The following is a 19,061-nucleotide window of genomic DNA, read 5'->3' as shown; positions in this document are numbered from 1 at the left end:
TAAAAACAAAAAAAAAGAACAAAAAAAAGTTACTGAAAACGTTTTCTAAACATGCAAGTGTCCATCACATAGACTTACCAATGGGACAGTGTCTGTTACCCATAATTAGGAATGGTCGTGAAATCAGTCTCTTGCTTTAGAGGAATCACTATGTCTATTCATTACATGGGAAATTAATGAATTCCAATAAAATTGTGCAATGCTTCATGTTCCATGGTGGTGGCGCTGCAGCACTCATTGCTAGGTAATCGCTATAAGATTTAGCAATAAAAACCTTGTAAATACATTATCATTAAAGGAGTTGTCCTATTTAAAAAAAACCTTTTCTCATAGGTTCAACTACCTGTTAAAAAAACAAACAAACTGTGCTTTAGTTACTCCCCCAGATCCCATGCTTTGTTGATTCCGTTGCAGCGGTACCTCTTGTTTGACTGCAGTGTTGACATCACATTAATGGTGCAGCAGTTAACCACTGAGCTTAGCGAGGTCACCACTGCATTTAAACAACAAAGACCAGGACAATGGCGAAGACACCTTGATGGACCTGGAGAGGACACATAAAGCACAGGGTTTTTTTTCTCAGGTAGCTGAGCCAATGAGAAAACATTAGTTGAAATCTTCTTTAGACCGGTTTCACATGTCCGTTTATTTTCAGTACTGGAAAAACCGGTACCGGAGATATCCGTGTCCGTGTCTATAATACTTGAGGCACACGTGAGGCAACGGTGTTCCGCATCAGTACCACAAGGATGGCCACCAGGGAAGAAGCTACATTAAGCACTTCCCCGGCTGCGGGTACTGAAGATGGCTCTCATCACTCTCCCCTGCTCTGCTGACGATCGGCTCAAGCAGAGGAGAATAACAGTGACAGCAGGAGCGGATGATTGGGGTAGTCCCTCAGCAAGATTGGTTATCAGGAATATGCCATACATCATTGACCAGCGGTGACATCATCGAGGTCGGGCTGAACTGTGGTGAATTCAGGAGCGTGGGAAAATGCCAGTGATGATGTCACCGCTAGTCAATGAAGCTGCGCTTGGAGCAGCTCATTCACCAGTGCTTCTCAGCCTGGACGGTCGTATCTGGGTAACCGTCAAGGTTGAAAACTATTCAGCCCCCAGATATGGATCACAGCGTGTGACCTCGTCTCCCAGTACTTTCCTGCACGCAACCTCCGATCCTCACAAGATCTCCTTCTCTATTCCCCTCTTATCTCCTCTTCCCACAATCGCATACAAGATTTCTCTTGCGTAACACCCCTACTCTGGAACTCTCTACCACAACATATCAGACTCTCGCCTACCATCGAAACCTTCAAAGAGAACCTGAAGACCAACCTCTTCCGACAAGCCTACAACCTGCAGTAACCACCAATCCACTAAACCGCTGCACGACCATCTCTATCCTCACCTACTGTATCGTCACCCATCTCTTGTAGATTGTGAGCCCTCGCGGGCAGGGTCCTCTCTCCTCCTGTACCAGTTGTGACTTGTATTGTTCAAGATTATTGTACTTGTTTTTATTATGTATACCCCTCCTCACATGTAAAGTGCCATGGAATAAATGGCGCTATAATAAATAATGTGGGGCACACGGACATACGGTCCGTGGAAATACACTGACATGTGCACAGACCCATTCTTTTGAATGGGTCTATGTGTGTCAGTGTATCTGGTACGTGTGAAAACTGTCACCACACGTCCTGAAGACACGGATGTGTGAAAGAGGCCTTAAGGGAATTTTCTCGCCAAATGTACAGCCCGAGAGGGGCAGTTTATAGATAACTGATAGTCTGCACGTTATCAGCAGGCGTCAGCTGTGAATACCCTTGTATGTTAGGCTAGGGTCACATTGCGTTAGGGCAGTCCGTTTAGCGCATAGCGCTATGGACTGCGCTAACGCAATGTCCCAAAAGGGATCACGTTTGCCGATCCCGCTAGCGAGGAACGGACCGCGAACACTGCTTGCACTCAAATGTCGGCACATCGCTAGCGCACGCCCAATGTGGGAGTGCGCTAGCGATGCGTTCGCCATTACAAACAATGGCGGCGTTAACGGACTACGTTAAACCGCATTATGCCGCGGTGTAACATAGTCCGTTAAACGGGTTCACATAACACAATGTGACCCTAGCCTTAGACATACAGTATATACATTCATATTTTACACTGATCACAATGACTCCTTTTATGTGACGGAGAGATCAGACAATTCAGAAGGGATAAGAAGTCCATCAGACACAAATTTATAGCTCACAGACACAATACTGGCTGCACTACTGTAGTCTGTATTCTTATGAAGGTCTAACATGGTAATGAGGAGATGGGGGCGACCTGCAGCTTCTCTTCTCTACTACTTCACCTTATCTATTTATAAAGGCTAAGGATCCATCACCCTTGTTTGGCTACGTTCACATTTGCGTTCTGCCGGGCTGCATCGGGCGCAGCCGCGGCGACGCATGCGCCATGCGCCCCTATATTTAACATGGGGGCGCATGGACATGCGTTTGCATGCGTTTTGCGATGCATGCGTTTTTTTTGCCGCAAGCGTTAGGGCGCAGAGGACGCAGCATGATGCATTTTTTTTGTGTCCAAAATTCGGCAAAAAAGGACGCATGCGTCGCAAAACTATGCGCTTTAGCGTGCGTTTTTGTTTGCGTTGTGCGTTGCGTCGCCGACGCAACATCGCACAACGCAAATGTGAACGTAGTCTTTTCTAGTCCTATCAAAGTTATTTCTCTATTACAATATGGCTGCTCCACTTTTTGGGAAGATAAATTGGAGGTTGCGTAATTAATGCACAAAGATACAAGCTGTTTTATCAGCAGAGTCATGGCATAGCCCAGTAATTTACACTATGTAGGCAAAAATATTAGGACACCTCCGCATTGTGCTTGGTGATGTAAGGCTGCATGCAGCTGCTTGGCCATGAAGAACCTGGTGGGGGCGCAGTGTTTGCGCTGATGTTAATTCCAGAGGAGGTCTGGGCTCTGTAGTTATGGAGTCAGTAGAGAATTAGTGACTTTTCTCCCCTCTGCTTCTCCGCACTCGGCCCCCCGCTCTGTAATGTTATGTGGTCTTTACTTCATGGCTGAGTTACTGCTGTTTCTTCCACTTCCCAATAATATCAGTCACAGGCGATGGGGGAAGATTTAGGAGGGAAGAAATGTCATGAACGGACTTGTTACCCCAGTGACTCCTTTTACAGGACCATGCCGCTATATGGGAGCTCTGCACCACCGGCCATTCTGTCACATGTTAGTAAAGGCAGATGGCATGGCAGAACCAAATATTATACACCAGGGGGGGCGAGAGCCCAGATGTTATACACCAGGGGGAGAGAGGCCAGATGTTATACTCAGTGTGTGAGGAGATGGATGTTATACACTAGGGGGGAGATGGGTTGGATGTTATACACTAGAGGGCGAGGGGCTGGATGTTATACTCCAGGGGGCAAGGTGCAGGATGTTACACACCCGGGGGTGTGGGTGAGGGGCTGAATGTTATACACCAGGGGGTGTTAGGATGGATCTTATACACCAGGAGGCGAGGGGCCGGATTTTTTACACCAGGGGTACAAGGAGTGGGATATTATACACCCGGAGGTGGGAGGAGGTCGAGGGTCTGAATATTATACACTAGGGAGGCAAGATGTTTTACACCAGGGGGCGAGGTGCAGGATGTTATACACCTGGGAAGGTAGGCGAGGGGACAGATGTTATACACCCGAGGGTGAGGGGTCGGGTGTTATACACCAGGGGGCAAGGAGCAGGATGTTATACACCCGTGGGGGGGTTGAACGGCTGGATTTTATACACTGGGGGGAGGCCCGATGTTACACACGCGGGGGGTAGGCGAGGGGCCGGATGTTATACACCCAGGGGGTAGGTGAGGGGTCGAATGTTATACATCAAGGGGTAGGCGAGGTTTCGGATGTTATACACCCGGGGAAGCAGGTGAGGGGCCGGGTGTTATGCCCCCGGGAGGGGGGGGGGGGGGGTCGAGGGGCTGGATGTTATACACCAGGGGGTTGAGGGGCTGGATGTTTTTGCACCATGGGGGTGAGGGGCTGGATGTTATACACTAGGGGGCGAGGGGCCGGATGTTATACACCTGGGCCAATGGGACTCAATGAAAAACCTGAATTCAATGATTGAGAGATGCAGTGTCCCAATAGTTTTGCTCATGTAGTGTGCCATAACGTTCTGTAATCGGAAAACATTTTGGTTTCCATTACCTTCAGTATCTACTACATGTGCGTGATCTCCACGTCTTATCATCCCAGAGTTTGTGTATTTCCAATGTTCGCCCCCTGTGATGTTAGGGGTCCAGCCACACAATCCTTTTTCAAAAGTGCAGTGGGCACCACTGGGAAGAAGTTTTTCTGAAAATTTAAAAAAAAAGCATTAAAGATTATGACATTACAGATTTCATAGAACAATCACTGGTTAAGGACAAGTGGATTATTATGGAATTATGGGGATCCATTACAAACCTATTCCTGAAATCCTAACTTTGATTACTAAAAAAAAAGAATATAAGTAAAAAATGAACATTTAATGGGTGGAGCCCTGTATTACTGACGTATAGTTACTAACTGGTTGTCTAGTAGCGCCTCTCTACAGTACAGTGTGGTATTACATATTACATCTACTATATTGCTCTTTTTATGTGCCGGGATGAAATGTTTCTTTCATCCTCAGGTTCTTTCTGGGACATTGTGTGGACTGTATGGGACCCTGAAGATGCTCCAGAAAGAGACTTATAGAGATATTTTGGCTTTTATACACAACGATGTACATCATCCATGCTACTTATCTGCTGAATGTTCTTTTTTTCTTCTTTTGGTGATTTTTAGGAATGTTTTGAAGGAAAATTATAGTTTTCCATAACGTTATAGTGTTATGTTACAATATTTCATAGAGTAAAACACTTACCACATATCGACCCTTCATCGTCCCCTCCTGGGCAGTCTGGCTGAAAGTCACACACCTTTACTTGACCAATACATTCCCCATTGCCACAAAGGAATGATGTACAGGTTGATAAATCTTCTTGTCTACCACCTGAGAGATAACACATGTCCAGCTTCAATTCTATATTGGACACAATGATTTTCAGACTGTCAAGAGTTGAGTGTTCTCCATCCGAGTCTCAGATGGGGCACCGCACTGGTGAACACAAACAAAAAAGTTGGAGATGGTAGTGGCCCCCTTATCTCCTGAGCCCCTATGCAGCTGCACAGGTTGCACTTATGATATGTCCACACCTGGGGCACTGTACAGGTACGGTGTTATGGTAGGAGTTCTGAAGTTGTGCAATGTAATTTTTTAGTCTCAACTGACTTTTGGGAGACAAATCACCACCCACACAGAATCCAGTAATGCATGGCATGATGATGAGCATTGGTCAATATGCGAGAAAATGTACAAAAAAACACCTCTGCACAAAGGATTGAAAATAGGATAAGTCTATATGTTTTGCACATAAATTCTAGTGTTATTGGTTAAAAAATGATTGTTGACAGACACTATGTGTGTGTCGGGGTCGTCACGACAATACCCTTCATTCACCAGTCATTCCAAATCAGACTATGAGCATTGGTGCCGGGTAAGAATGAGTCAGACAAAGTGCTGGTTCAATCTCAGTGCATGCTCGTGCTTCTACAAGTTTTAGCAACGTCACAGCAACTGCCTTTATTTCCTAATACACAGCATTATATAGTGTTTTAGGGGAAGGTGTGCAATAGGTGGGGTTAGGCGGGGTTAAGCAATATGTGTCTAGTATCCGGTCTTTCTGGTTGGTCCTGACGTCATCTGGTGGATCCTCCTCTCTCCACGTCACTCAGGTTTCAGTTTCAGCAGAAATGATACTTAGCTTCTCAAAAACGAAACTAATGCAAAGGTGAATACTGGCAGTTATCTTAAATACAGTTATATTTGCATCAGCAAGCAAAGGGGAAAACTTATTGTTTCACAGCATAAGAATATAAAAGTACAAAAAGTGTATAAAGATATATCTTTTCACCTTGACATGTGTACTACATAACTGACTGTAGAATAGGTTAAATAGGGTTATTCTTATATTTTTTAATGGGTATTGTCTAGTAGTGGTGGCTGACCATGCAAAGGGCTTACAAGCTCTTTCCAATACAGCTTGTAAGCACTGCTCTAAAGCTGGCCTGATCGCTGGAGTGCACTGTTAGTGCCAGATCCTATCCAGCCTCAGTTTCCCTGCACTCCTGTCAGAGAAGGTATAGTTTGGTTCAGTGATGTCACTGGTCTGAACTGTCAATCAAGCAGGAGCATTCACCCGAAGCAATCAGGTAGTTGGCTGGCTGAGGAGCATTGTGCTCTTGAACAAACGGGACAAGTCTTTTAACCGGATAAATTTATGACTCAGCACGTCATTAACGTTTATCTCACTGCACTAAAGATTTACTAAGTTGGTTTAGCTTTGAGGTGGTCAGAAATCAGCTAAGATCATTCACTAGAAAAGAGATAAGAGTAATCTACTATATAATTGTCTAAGGGTCACTTCCGTCTTTCTGTCTGTCCTTCTGTCTGTCCTTCTGCCTGTCACGGATATTCATTGGTCGCGGCCTCTGTCTGTCATGGAATCCAAGTCGCTGATTGGTCATGGCAAAACGCCCACGACCAATCAGCGACGGGCGCAGTCCGGCGGCAACATGGCCGCTCCTTCCTCCCCGCAGTCAGTGCCCGCTCCGTACTCCCCTCCAGTCAGCCCTCACACAGGGCTAATGGCAGCGCTAATGGACCACGTTATGCCGCGGTGTAACACACTCCATTAACGCTGCTATTAACCCTGTGTGACCAACTTTTTTACTATTGATGCTGCCTGTGCAGCCTCAATAGTAAAAAGATCTAATGTTAAAAATAATTTAAAAAAATAAAAAATCATCATATACTCACATTCCGGCACCTTTCCCGCTCCTCGCGATGCTCCGGTGACCGCTCCATGCAAGCGGCAGGTTCCGGTGGCAAGAATGGTATGTGACAAGGACCTTCCATGACGTCACGGTCATGTGACCGTGGCGTCATCACAGGTCCTGCGAGAAAGACCTGCCATGATGTCATGGTCATGTGACCGCGATGTCATCACAGGTCCTGCGCCCATACCAACCCTGGGACCGGAAGCTGCCGCATGCACCGCACACAGGGCCAGGACTTCAACGGAGGGTGAGTATATGTTTATTTTTTATTTTAAGTCGCTGTGCAATATACTACGTGGCTGGACAATATACTACGTGGCTGGGCAATATACTACGTGGCTGGGCAATATACTACGTGACTGGGCAATATACTACGTGGCTGGGCAATATACTACGTGACTGGGCAATATACTACGTGGCTGGACAATATACTACGTGGCTGTGCAATATACTACGTGACTGGGCAATATACTACGTGGCTGGGCAATATACTCCGTGGCTGGGCAATATACTACGTGGCTGGGCAATATACTACGCGGGCTGTGCAATATACTACGTGACTGGGCAATATACTACGTGGCTGGGCAATATACTACGTGGCTGGGCAATATACTACGTGGTTGGGCAATATACTACGTGGCTGGGCAATATACTATGTGGACATGCATATTCTAGAATACCCGATGCTTTAGAATCGGGCCACTATCTAGTACTGTATAATCTGCTGTCAGAACGAGCTCACGTATAGATACAATGTTTGCTCATTCTGCAGCCTGCTATGTACTGTGCTACACAGAAGCTACAGAAGCCAAAGAGTGCAACATTTTTAATGAAGCTTTATTGCAATAATGTAAGTGAAAAAAATGCCCATGTCCTTTGCACAGCTGTAAAACGTTGCATGCGGGACTCACTGTTGTCATACATAGCTTTCTCTATAGCTGTCCTCCTTTACCTCCTCAAGCAGATTCTGATTTTCCTTCCTAATGTAAATCCAATAAAGTAAGTTCATCCTGTTCTGTTCTTTAGTAGGGAACAATAATCAGCTAATAACAATAAAATGCCCCAAGCTTCCAGGACACACAGTAAAAATCAGTATTACAGCAGCGTTTTTCCTCTTTTAATAATATATAGTGTCATTTAATTCATGAAACCTGGACGATTGCTGAGACTAATGTACAACAGAGCCCAGAACAGAAACAGATGCTTATTATTAAGAACAGATCTACTAGGTCTTGGGATGCTTCATGGGATGTTATTCACATCTGAGAAAACAAAACTCCAGCAAACCATTTATTTTATAGACAGCCGTGTGAGAATCTGGAATTGCTTGCCTGAGGAGGTGGTGATGGTGAACTCAGTCGAGGGGTTCAAGAGAGGCCTGGATGTCTTCCTGGAGCAGAACAATATTGTATCATACAATTAGGTTCTGTAGAAGGACGTAGATCTGGGGATTTATTATGATGGAATATAGGCTGAACTGGATGGACAAATGTCTTTTTTCGGCCTTACTAACTATGTTACTATGTTATGTTATGTGTATGTACCGTATATTGGATAGGTATAATGCAGACACTATTTTTTGTACCTTCTATTCTGCATTTGCTGCTGTTGTACTGTCCATCTTATTTTGCTTTATACAGCAGCTTGATGTTGGAATGTAATGCTTATGATTCATAATCGCTAGTAAGGAACAGATAAATAACACAATTGATAGGAATAAGTGGTCACATGTTCCTTAAAGGGATTGTCCAGTTTCGTTCACTTCCACGTCAAGTGCATTTGCACATATCTCCCAGAAAGCGTACTCCAGGGGAGTAACTATAAGGGGTGCAGGGATTGCAGTCGCACCCTAAGTCCCCTTGGTCAATCTTAGAAGACCAATACTAATAAAAACCTGTGAGGGAGTGAGAGATCCATTCAAGATTTTGCATTAGAGACCAAGTTGTGCCACTGGCTTGTGCCATCCATGTGCCCAATTCCAACGATTGCAATGAATAGTACATGTAGAAGTGTATATGTTATGTATGGATGAAAGGTTGACCCTCAATGTCTATCATAGATACAGGGAACCTCATTCTGATAATATATTTGTAGGGAGAACTTAAAAATAAATCTCCAGCATAGAGACAAACTGTATGTCAAATAGTTCAAGAAAAGTCCATACTCATTGGATTGATTAGATTGCACATTTTAATGCAAATTAATGTAAAAATTAAAGAGAATCTGTCAGTACAAAGTGACTGGTCAAACAAAGCACAGGTGCTTTGCGCATCCTTGGTGTGGCCGAGCAGCTCAGTGCACCTTACTACCTACCTGTTTTCCATCGATCTCCAGCTTTCTTGTCTTTGATTGACAGCTCGGGTTTTACAAGAGCCAGAGAAGAACAGAAATAGGTGGAAAACAAGTATGTGTGAAGGTGCACTCAACCTCTCAGCTGCACCAAGGGCGTACCAAGCACTGTGCTTAGTTGGAACAATCATTTTGGGTCTACAGACACCCTTTAGGCACATGACCATCTCCAATGCATGGCTGCTTACATTCAATTAATCTGTGATTTGATATTACATATTATAGGTCAGGAGTAATACATGCATTTTTATTTCAATACCACGGTAAATGGCATCACAGAAGCAGAGATTAAAGGTCCTGGGCCTTGATACCAAATCTGCAACAGCCTCTAAAAATTGCGACTTCTGCCCCTCTATTCCACCACATGTATAAAATATTCATGGGGATGTTAATGAGAAGTATTAATAAAAGGGCCATGACACGTGAAAGCTTTTTTTTGTACTGAGGTCTGATGCCCTTATGTTCAGTTTAATAACACCCTAAGTGACCCTTCTGTTATACAAGGTGGGCCATTTATATGGATACACCTAAATAAAATGGGAATGGTTGGTGATATCAACTACCTGTTTGTGGCACATAAGCATATGGGAGGGGGAAAACTTTTCAAGATGACGATGGCGGCCATTTTGAAGTTGGCCATTTTGGATCCAACTTTCTTTTTTTCAATGGGAAAAGGGTCATGTGACACATCAAACTTATTGATAATTTAACAAGAAAAACAATGGTGTGCTTGGTTTTAAAGTAACTTTATTCTTTCATGAGTTTCTCTTTGTTTACAGCCATTGACATGTCGCAGAGGTTAACACTTGAGGAGCGGATAGAAATTGTGTTGATGTCTGGTGAATGCAGTAACTGGGTCATTACAGCAGATTTCAATGCAAGACACCCTACGAGACTACCCATCTCCCATGCTACAGTTAGCAAACTGCTTATCAAAGTTTGTGAAACAGGTTCAGTGTTGGATTTGCCAAAATGTGGATGCAAGAAAACTGTCACCAATGAAGAAACATCAGTGGCTGAAGATGCATTGAACATGGCACATTCCCTGAAGATGGCACATTCCCTGAGTTCTTCCAGCAAAATGGTGCACCAGCACATTATGGGTGTCAGGTCTGAGCATTCCTACATGAACAGTTTCCTGGAATGTAGATTGGTCTTTGTGGGCCAGTTGAATGGCTACTAAGGTCTCTCGATTTGACCCCCGTAGACTTTTATCATCTGAAGGCAATTGTCTATGCTGTGAAGATACAAGATGTGCAGCATCTGAAACAACGGATACTGGAAGCCTGTGCTAGCATTTCTTTTGCGGTGTTGCTATCAGTGTGTCAAGAGTGGGAGAAGGGGGTTGCATTGACAATCCAGCACAATGGGCAGCACTTAGAACACATTTTATAAGTGGTCATAAACTTGTAAATAACTCATGAAAGAATAAACTTACATTAAAACAAAGCACACCATTGTTTTTCTTGTGAAATTCTCAATGAGTTTGATGTGTCACATGACCCTCTTCCCATTCGAAAAAATAAAGTTGGATCCAAAATGGGCAACTTCAAAATGGCCACCATGGTCCCCACCCATCTTGAAAAGTTTCCCCCCTCCCATATACTAATGTGCCACAAACAGGAAGTTAATATCACCAACCATTTCCATTTTATTTAGGTGTATCCATATAAATGGCCCACACTGTACATACAGTACATTGGCTTATCCCAAAACATCAAACTTGCCAAATGACTGGTTATTGCCTTTCCCATGGTTAATATAGGAATATACTGCACACTCTTCATTAGTGAACAAGAATGGGATCATCTGGGCTTTCCTAGCTTTTTCCTATGTTCTCCCTATATTACTATTTTCTTTTTTCCTTGGAACACATGGAGTGATCAGATAAGATGCTCTATCCCTAGTACAATTTACACAGATATAGAGTTTAAAGAAATGAGGATAATTATCTTACCATCAAAGCAGTTTCTGAGGCTGACACTGTCCAAAATGATGAAGCTTTCCGTCTTCAAAGTACAAGAGGTGTGACTCAGAGTGATGTGAAAGGGTCCATCTATTTCACCAATTTCTGTGCTCAGCAGCTTCCAGTGAGACCTAACGCACCATCAAGAACACAAAATAAACTGTCATATTCAGTCTCAAAGCTGCATTTTCATCAGTTCAGAAAGAATCAGACACAGTATGAGATGCATTGAGATCTGTCTGTCCTTCACAATGTGAGGCTTGTCAGAGAGTAGTCCGGCATGGTGGCTAGAGGCTCTTCTTACTGTGCTCCTGAACTTCTAAAGAAATGGATTTCCACGCTCCCAAGTCCTCCACAATAGGACAATCACAGGAGGAATGCCAAAAACATCTTATTACATTGTAATCTCTTCTTACAATCTATTATCCACTAAGGAACCTGTGAAAAAAGTTGCCTTTCTGAAGAACCCCTACTTCTCAATTGTCTGCTATTCAAAAGTCGTATATCTGGTTATTGCTGTCTTCCAAGGAACCTTAGGTGGTAAATGTAAGAGGGATAAACTTATACTCACTCGTTAATAGTGGGAAATTATTCTTGCGTTATAGTATGTGTATACTGTCTATATGTTGCTTTTTTGCAGGTTGGTGCTCATGCCCAATGCTGCTGTTCCACATGCGTCTATGGCTGTCTGCAGGAAAGATGGTCTTCTTCGCTTGTCAACTACAGGAAGAGGTAGATATTGGGCTAGGGTCAAGAAGAACCTGGAGTTGCCAAAATAATGCAGGTGAGGACACCAAATTAGGCCTAAGGTGTATGCAATCTAGAATGATTGTGGTGTGCTGGAAGTTAATGCTGTCTTGAAGCAGTGGTGGACTGAAGGCCAGGTGCAGCTTGCCTGCTGAGAATTAGAGGTTGGCTAAAAGCTGGAGAATAGGACGCTGGACCCATGGATAACTGCAGAAAAGGTAACTTGACATATTGGTGGAAGTCCCTGTAGAGGAGAAGTTCAGCTTCTTGATTAAGCAAGGCCTTTTTGGCAGGGGAGCTAATGATGACCTAACGACTGACCACTTATATGACAGTGATTTGGGAGGATGACTATGGTGGCTGACCATGGAGGGGGTATGTTTCTGGAAGTTATGCATGTTGCTGAAAAGGGATATGTTGACTACTCTGTCAGAATAGGTGAGGTTGGTGGAGCCTTCTATGAATGGGGATAATGTTGACTTGGAGGAAGCCAGGGAAGGATGAGCATAGCTGGGGTGAAACCTGGAGCAGGCTATATTTGGGCCCAGTCAGGGCTTTGAGACAGGCCTGTTATGTGAGGACTGTAGCGGAGACCTGGTAAGCTTGACGTCAGTCTTAAGGGGATTAACCACAGTGTCTGAGGAGCAAGACCTTAAGCTTTAGTCACACTAAAAGACTTACCAACGATCACGACCAGCGATACGACCTGGCCGTGATCGTTGGTAAGTCGTTGTGTGGTCGCTGGGGAGCTGTCACACAGACGGCTCTCTCCAGGGACCAACGATCAGGGGAATGACTTCGGCATTGTTGAAACTGTCTTCAACGATGCCGAAGTCCCCCTGTAGCACCCGGGTAACCAGGGTAAACATCGGGTTACTAAGTGCAGGGCCGCACTTAGTAACCCGATATTTACCCTGGTTACCATTGTAAAAGTAAAAAAAAAAAAAACACTACATACTCACATTCTGATGTCTGTCACGTCCCCCGCAGGCGTCCACGGGGTTAAAACTGCTTTCGGCAAGAGCGCTGCTAATGCACGTGCTGCTGCCGAGAGCTTCCGTGCAATTATATTAGTTTTCACCAGAATATTTAGAACCCAAAGAGACATTTTCCTTTTGAGCTTGAAAACAATGTAAATGGTTTAGTTTTTATTTTTTTAGGAGAGGTTAAACTTTCTGACAGTGAATGTCAAAGGAGATTTTATTTCTTTGAAAATCTTGTTTGGTAAGCCGGGAGGGCAGACCGAGTGGTCTCAGGGCTCCAGGCGAGAATGACTGATATCCCCATACAGGCGTGAATATCACTTAATGGGAGATCCTCAATGCACAAACCGACAGTGTCAAAAGCTTGCAGGGAAGAGGAAAGTAAAGTCTGAGCTACACACACGGAAATTCTGCTGAAATATTGAAATGAAATAAAACTTCATCGAACAATCGGAGAACCCTTAGCAAGTTTCTGATAGAGCTCCCTAGGTATTGCATCGTTCAGACTTCCAAGTTTTCATCAGTGTTTGATAAGTGTTTCACCTTTTACCATCAGTACTTCATCAGTGATTTTCTGGTCTGCAAAAGTTACTAAAAAATTAAAACATTGCAAACTTCTCCTGTCCATCGCAATGTTAATCATGGACAGCGCACTGATGCCATATAAAATCATTGACTAGTAGGCTTATATGGGTGATTTTGATTCATGATTCTGATTTTTCGATTCTGCAGTGGTTCTCATCTTGTTACTGTTTTAAAATTTCCATTACTACTTCTATTGGGAAAGTGTAATGCACATGGACAAAAAAAGGTATAGAACATCCAGTGATAGTTAAAAATACTATAGTAAATCTTTCACTGATAAAAGAGTAATAAAAACAGGGAGGACACTATAGAATAAACAGACGTTCATTTGAAAAAAGCGATACGGGCATCGGAAGTGCAACATATCTAATGTGGGGGTCAGTATTTTGCTTCTAATATTATTGTGCATGTTGCTATAGTTATACATTTACATAATTGTAAAAACCACAAAAGGAGGAAAAATAGGAAAAAACCTCCACTATTCTAGAAAAAACACCAGAAAAACAGGCAAAGATGCTTACCTGTCTAGGCCTTGAATCAAATGCACTATCATGGTGCAGCGGGCCCAAGTAAAGATGGCGACTACACAGGTGCGGTAATACCGATGAGGCAGCGAGCCTACAATCAGGGAATGGCTGCTTGGCACACCAGTGCAAATTAATAATCTGCAGCAGTGTTCACACAGCGTCTGGATCATAGCCTAGTAGTAACGCCATGTGGCGGGCTGCCCAGTGCTAACTGTAATGCGTACTGTGTGAACACGGGCCACAGTCTACAAAGCCATCAGGGCCCACCTGCACATAATTGTGCCTAATTTTTGCACATATTTTTCTTGTACTACTATTCATGTCCCAACTATAGTGTGTTACTCTCTGTTTGTGTGTCCTCCCTGATTATGTTGATTTTCTATGGATATATTAATTATAAATATTTATAACAAGTACTGAATGCTGTGCACCTTTGCAGTACATTTTTTCCTACGTATATAGTTGTTTCTTCACATTGAAACCCTACAGAGCCAGTGTAGTATTGTGCAGCAGCTATTTAAAATAATGGTTAACTATGTCATATAATATGCAAATTGCCTCTTCAGAGAAAAAGAGGACTTGAACTCTATAGCGCCACCTGGTGGAAGTAGCGATCCTACAAGTCACAATCAACCCTTTAACGAGTCTTGCAATATGCAATATGACTTATGACTTGCAATACGACTTAGGATAAGAATTGAGATACTGATTTGGCTTTTATCCGAAGTCATATTGCACGACTCGTTAAAGGGTTGATTGTGACTTGTAGGATCGCTACTTCCACCAGGTAGCGCTATAGAGTTCAAGTCCTCTTTTTCTCTGAAGAGGCAACTTGCAAATTAAATTTCCCAGAGGAGCATTGCACGATGAATCAGCCTCCTTACCTTGACAAGCCAGAGCTGGTATGTCACTCTCCACATGGAGAAACCTTACCCCTTAGACCTATGTCATATAAAATATTCTTCTTTTTAATATGTAACCCAAATAAATAGAATAATTGTTGTTCTGTACTAAACTTACTTTGTAATCTATGAAATGAAGCAGAAGTGGCCGCACTTGTCAGCTTTTCACATTCTAATAAATTACATTAAAAGCAGCCTGAGAATCATCTTACACCGACGCAGCGCCACAGACCGGCTCGGCACGGAGGACCTCTTAAGTGCTATACTGTGCTCACTGTGACCCTTTTCAGCTGATGCCCAGAAGACAAAAGATGGATTTCAAGTGCTTACAGCCCTATTGGTTCTGTTAATACAGCAACAACAAGATGATAAATTTTTACTGGAAAGGACACTGGCAACATTGAAAAGCACTTAGACAATATTTAAGACATGGAAGAAATATCCAAAATGCATCTACTGCTCCCATTTGTTTCCGCACTGAACTAGAAGAATCAAGTTAAGGAGTTGCTAGATTAAAAAAGTTTGCTATTTTTAATGTCAACTTTTTATTAGATACTTTATAAATGATACTTTTTAAAGTTGCAAAAATAACAATTTACTAAAATGCAACTGATCCAGAAACACAAGGGATTTTTTTTGATGATTGATCTTTTTCAGCAGCTTACAGTCTGTAAATGGTCTCTAGGTTGTGTCTACTGAAGGGCAGAAGGCAATGCTAGCCTCAAATATTGGGGCATCAGTCTAAAGATAAAAACGAGGTTAATAAAAGCGCTTGTTCCTGATTATCAGTCGGCGTAAACTTTCCATCAATCAAATGAAAGAGCAAAATGTAATGGTCATTGCTAATTTTGGACCACAACAAAGGTAGTTTTTTAATCCCTTCACCCCAAAGCCTGTTTTCACCTAAGTGACAGGGCCAATTTTTACAATTCTCACCACTGTCACTTTATGAGGTCATAACTCTGAAACGCTTCAATGGATCCTGGTGATTCTGACATTGTTTTCTCGTGACATATTGTATTTCATGATAGTAGTAAAACTTCTTCGATATGACTTGCATTTATTTGTGAAAAAAAACTAAATTTGTCAGAAATTATGAAAATTTAGCAATTTTCAAACTTTTAGTTTTTATGCCCTTAAATTAGAGAGTTATATCACATAATATAGTTAATAAACAACATTTCCCACATGTTTGCTTTACATCAGCACAATTTTGGAATCATAATTTTTTTTTGTTAGGGAGTTATAAGGGTTAAAAGTTGACCAGCGATTTCTCATTTTTGCAACAAAATTTGTAAAACCATTTTTTTTACGGACCACCTCACACTTGAAGTGACTTTGAGGGGTCTATATGACAGAAAATGCCTAAAAGTGACATCATTCTAAAAACTGCACCCCTCAAGGAACTCAAAACCACATTCAAAAAGTTTATTAACCCTTCAGGTGCTTCACAGGAATTTTTTGAATGTTTAAAAAAAATTGAACATTTAACTTTTTTTTCACAAATTTTTTACTTCAGGTCCAATTTGTTTCATTTTACCAAGGGTAACAGGAGAAATTGGACCACAAAAGTCGTTGTACAATTTGTCCTGAGTACGCCGATAACCCATATGTGGGGGTAAACCACTGTTTGAGCACATGGCAGAGCTCGGAAGGGAAGGAGCGCCATTTGACTTTTCAATGCAAGATTTGCTGGAATTGAGATCGGAGCCCATGTCACGATTGGAGAGCCCCTGACGTGCCTAAACAGTGTAAACCCCCACAAGTGACACCATTTTGGAAAGTAGACCCTCTAAGGAACTAATCTAGATGTGTGGTGAGCACTTTGAACCTCCAAGTACTTCACAGAAGTTTATAATGTAGAGCCGTAAAAAAAAATTCATATTAATTTTCACAAAAAATGATCTTTTTGCCCTAATTTTTTTCCCAAGGGTAACAGGATAAATTGGACCCCAAAAGTTGTTGTGCAATTTGTCCTGAGTACGCTGATACTTCATATATGGGGATAAACCACTGTTTGAGCGCATGGCAGAGCTCGGAAGGGAAGGAGCGCCATTTGACTTTTCAATGCAAAATTGGCTGGAATTGAGATCGGAACCCATGTCGCATTTGGAGAGCCCCTGACGTGCCTTAACAGTGGAAACCCCCCACAAGTGACCCCATTTTGAAAAGAAGACCCCCTAAGGAACTTATCTAGATGTGTGGTGAGCACTTTTAACCCCCAATTGTTTCACTAAAGTTTAGAATGTAGCGGTGTGAAAATTAAAAAATCATTTTTTCTTTCCACAAAATGATGTTTTAGCCCGCAATTTTTTTCCCCAACAGTAACAGGAGAAATTGGACCACAAAAGTTATTGTCCAATTTGTCCTAAGTACGCTGATACCCCATATGTGGGGGGGAACCACCGTTTGAGTGCATGGCAGAGCTCGGAAGGGAAGGAGCGCCGTTTGAAATGCAGACTTAGATGGATTGGTCTGCAGGTGTCATGTTGCATTTGCAGAGCCCCTGATGTACCTAAACAGTAGAAACCCCCCACAAGTGACCCCATATTGGAAACTAGACCCCCAAGGAACTTATCTAGATGTGTTGTGAGAGCTTTGAACCAACAAGTGTTTCAGTACAGTTTATAACGCAGAGCCGTGAAAATAAAAAAAAAACATTTCCACGAAAATGATATTTTAGCCCCCACGTTTTTATTTTCCCAAGGGTAACAGGAGAAATTAGACCACAAAAGTTATTGTCCAATTTGTCCTGAGTACGCTGATACCCCATATGTGGGGGGGAACCACCGTTTGAGTGCATAGTAGAGCTCGGAAGGGAAGGAGCGCCGTTTGAAATGCAGACTTAGATGGATTGGCCTGCAGGCGTCATGTTGCATTTGCAGAGCCCCTGATGTACCTAAACAGTAGAAACCCCCCCACAAGTGACCCCATATTGGAAACTAGACCCCCCAAGGAACTTATCTAGATGTGTTGTGAGAACTTTGAACCAACAAGTGTTTCACTACAGTTTATAACGCAGAGCTGTGAAAATAAAAAATATTTTTTTTTCCATGAAAATGATATTTTAGCCCCCACGTTTTTATTTTCCCAAGGGTAACAGGACAAATTTGACCCCAAAAGTTGTTGTCCACCTTGTCCTGAGAACGCTGGTACCCCATATGTTGGGGGGAACCACTGTTTGGGCACACAGGAGAACTCGGAAGGGAAGGAGCACTGTTTTAGTTTTTGAAAGCAGAATTGGCTGGAATTGAGATCGGACGCCATGTCGCGTTTGGAGAGCCCCTGATGTGCCGAAACAGTGGAAACTCCCCAATTCTAACTGAAACCCTAATCCAAACACACACACCTAACCCTAATCCCAACGGTAACCCTAACCCCAACCCTAACCCTAGCCCCAACCCTAACCCTAGCCCTAACCCTAGTCCTAACCCTAACCCTAATGGGAAAATGGAAATAAATACATTTTTTTTAATTTTTATTATTTTTCCCTAACTAAGGGGGTGATGAAGGGGGGTTTGATCTACTTTTATAGCGTTTTTTTGGCGGATTTTTAGGGTTGGCAGCTGTCACACACTAAAAGACGCTTTTTATTGCAAAAAATAGTTTTTGCATCACCACATTTTGAGAGCTATAATTTCTCCATATTTTGGCCCACAGTGTCATGTGAGATCTTGTTTTTTGCGGGATGAGTTGACGTTTTTATTGGTACCATTTTCGGGCAGATGACATTTTTTGATCGCTTTTTATACCCATTTTTGTGAGGCGGAATGAACAAAAACCAGCAATTCCTGAAATTCTTTTAGGAGGGGGCGTTTATACCGTTCCATGTGTGGTAAAATATTCTTCACGTCAGTACTATTACAACGATACCTCATTTATGTAATTTTTTTATGTTTTGGCGCTTTTACACAATAAAAACTATTTTATATAAAAAAAATAATTGTTTTTGCATCGCTTCATTCTGAGCGCTATAACTTTTGTATTTTTCTGCTGATGATGCTGTATGGTGGCTTTTTTTTTGAGGGACAAGATCACGTTTTCAGCGGTA

General features: G+C 42.6%; 1 protein-coding gene across 1 annotated transcript in view; it reads right to left on the bottom strand.

Annotated features, from left to right (window-relative positions):
- Positions 1-19,061, bottom strand: part of LTK (leukocyte receptor tyrosine kinase) — a 347,686-nt gene that overhangs the window by 78,582 nt on the left and 250,043 nt on the right. Inside the window, exons 5-7 of the mRNA XM_069732538.1 lie at positions 11,258-11,397; positions 4,937-5,065; positions 4,237-4,383 (exon numbers count right to left, since the gene is read on the bottom strand). Coding sequence (XP_069588639.1) covers positions 4,237-4,383; positions 4,937-5,065; positions 11,258-11,397 — 416 coding nt within the window. The remainder of the gene's footprint in view (positions 1-4,236; positions 4,384-4,936; positions 5,066-11,257; positions 11,398-19,061) is intronic.

The sequence above is a fragment of the Ranitomeya imitator genome, chromosome 1 (genome assembly GCF_032444005.1).
Source record: "Ranitomeya imitator isolate aRanImi1 chromosome 1, aRanImi1.pri, whole genome shotgun sequence".
NCBI lineage: Eukaryota > Metazoa > Chordata > Amphibia > Anura > Dendrobatidae > Ranitomeya > Ranitomeya imitator.
This window is presented reverse-complemented; position numbering and strand designations above follow the sequence as displayed.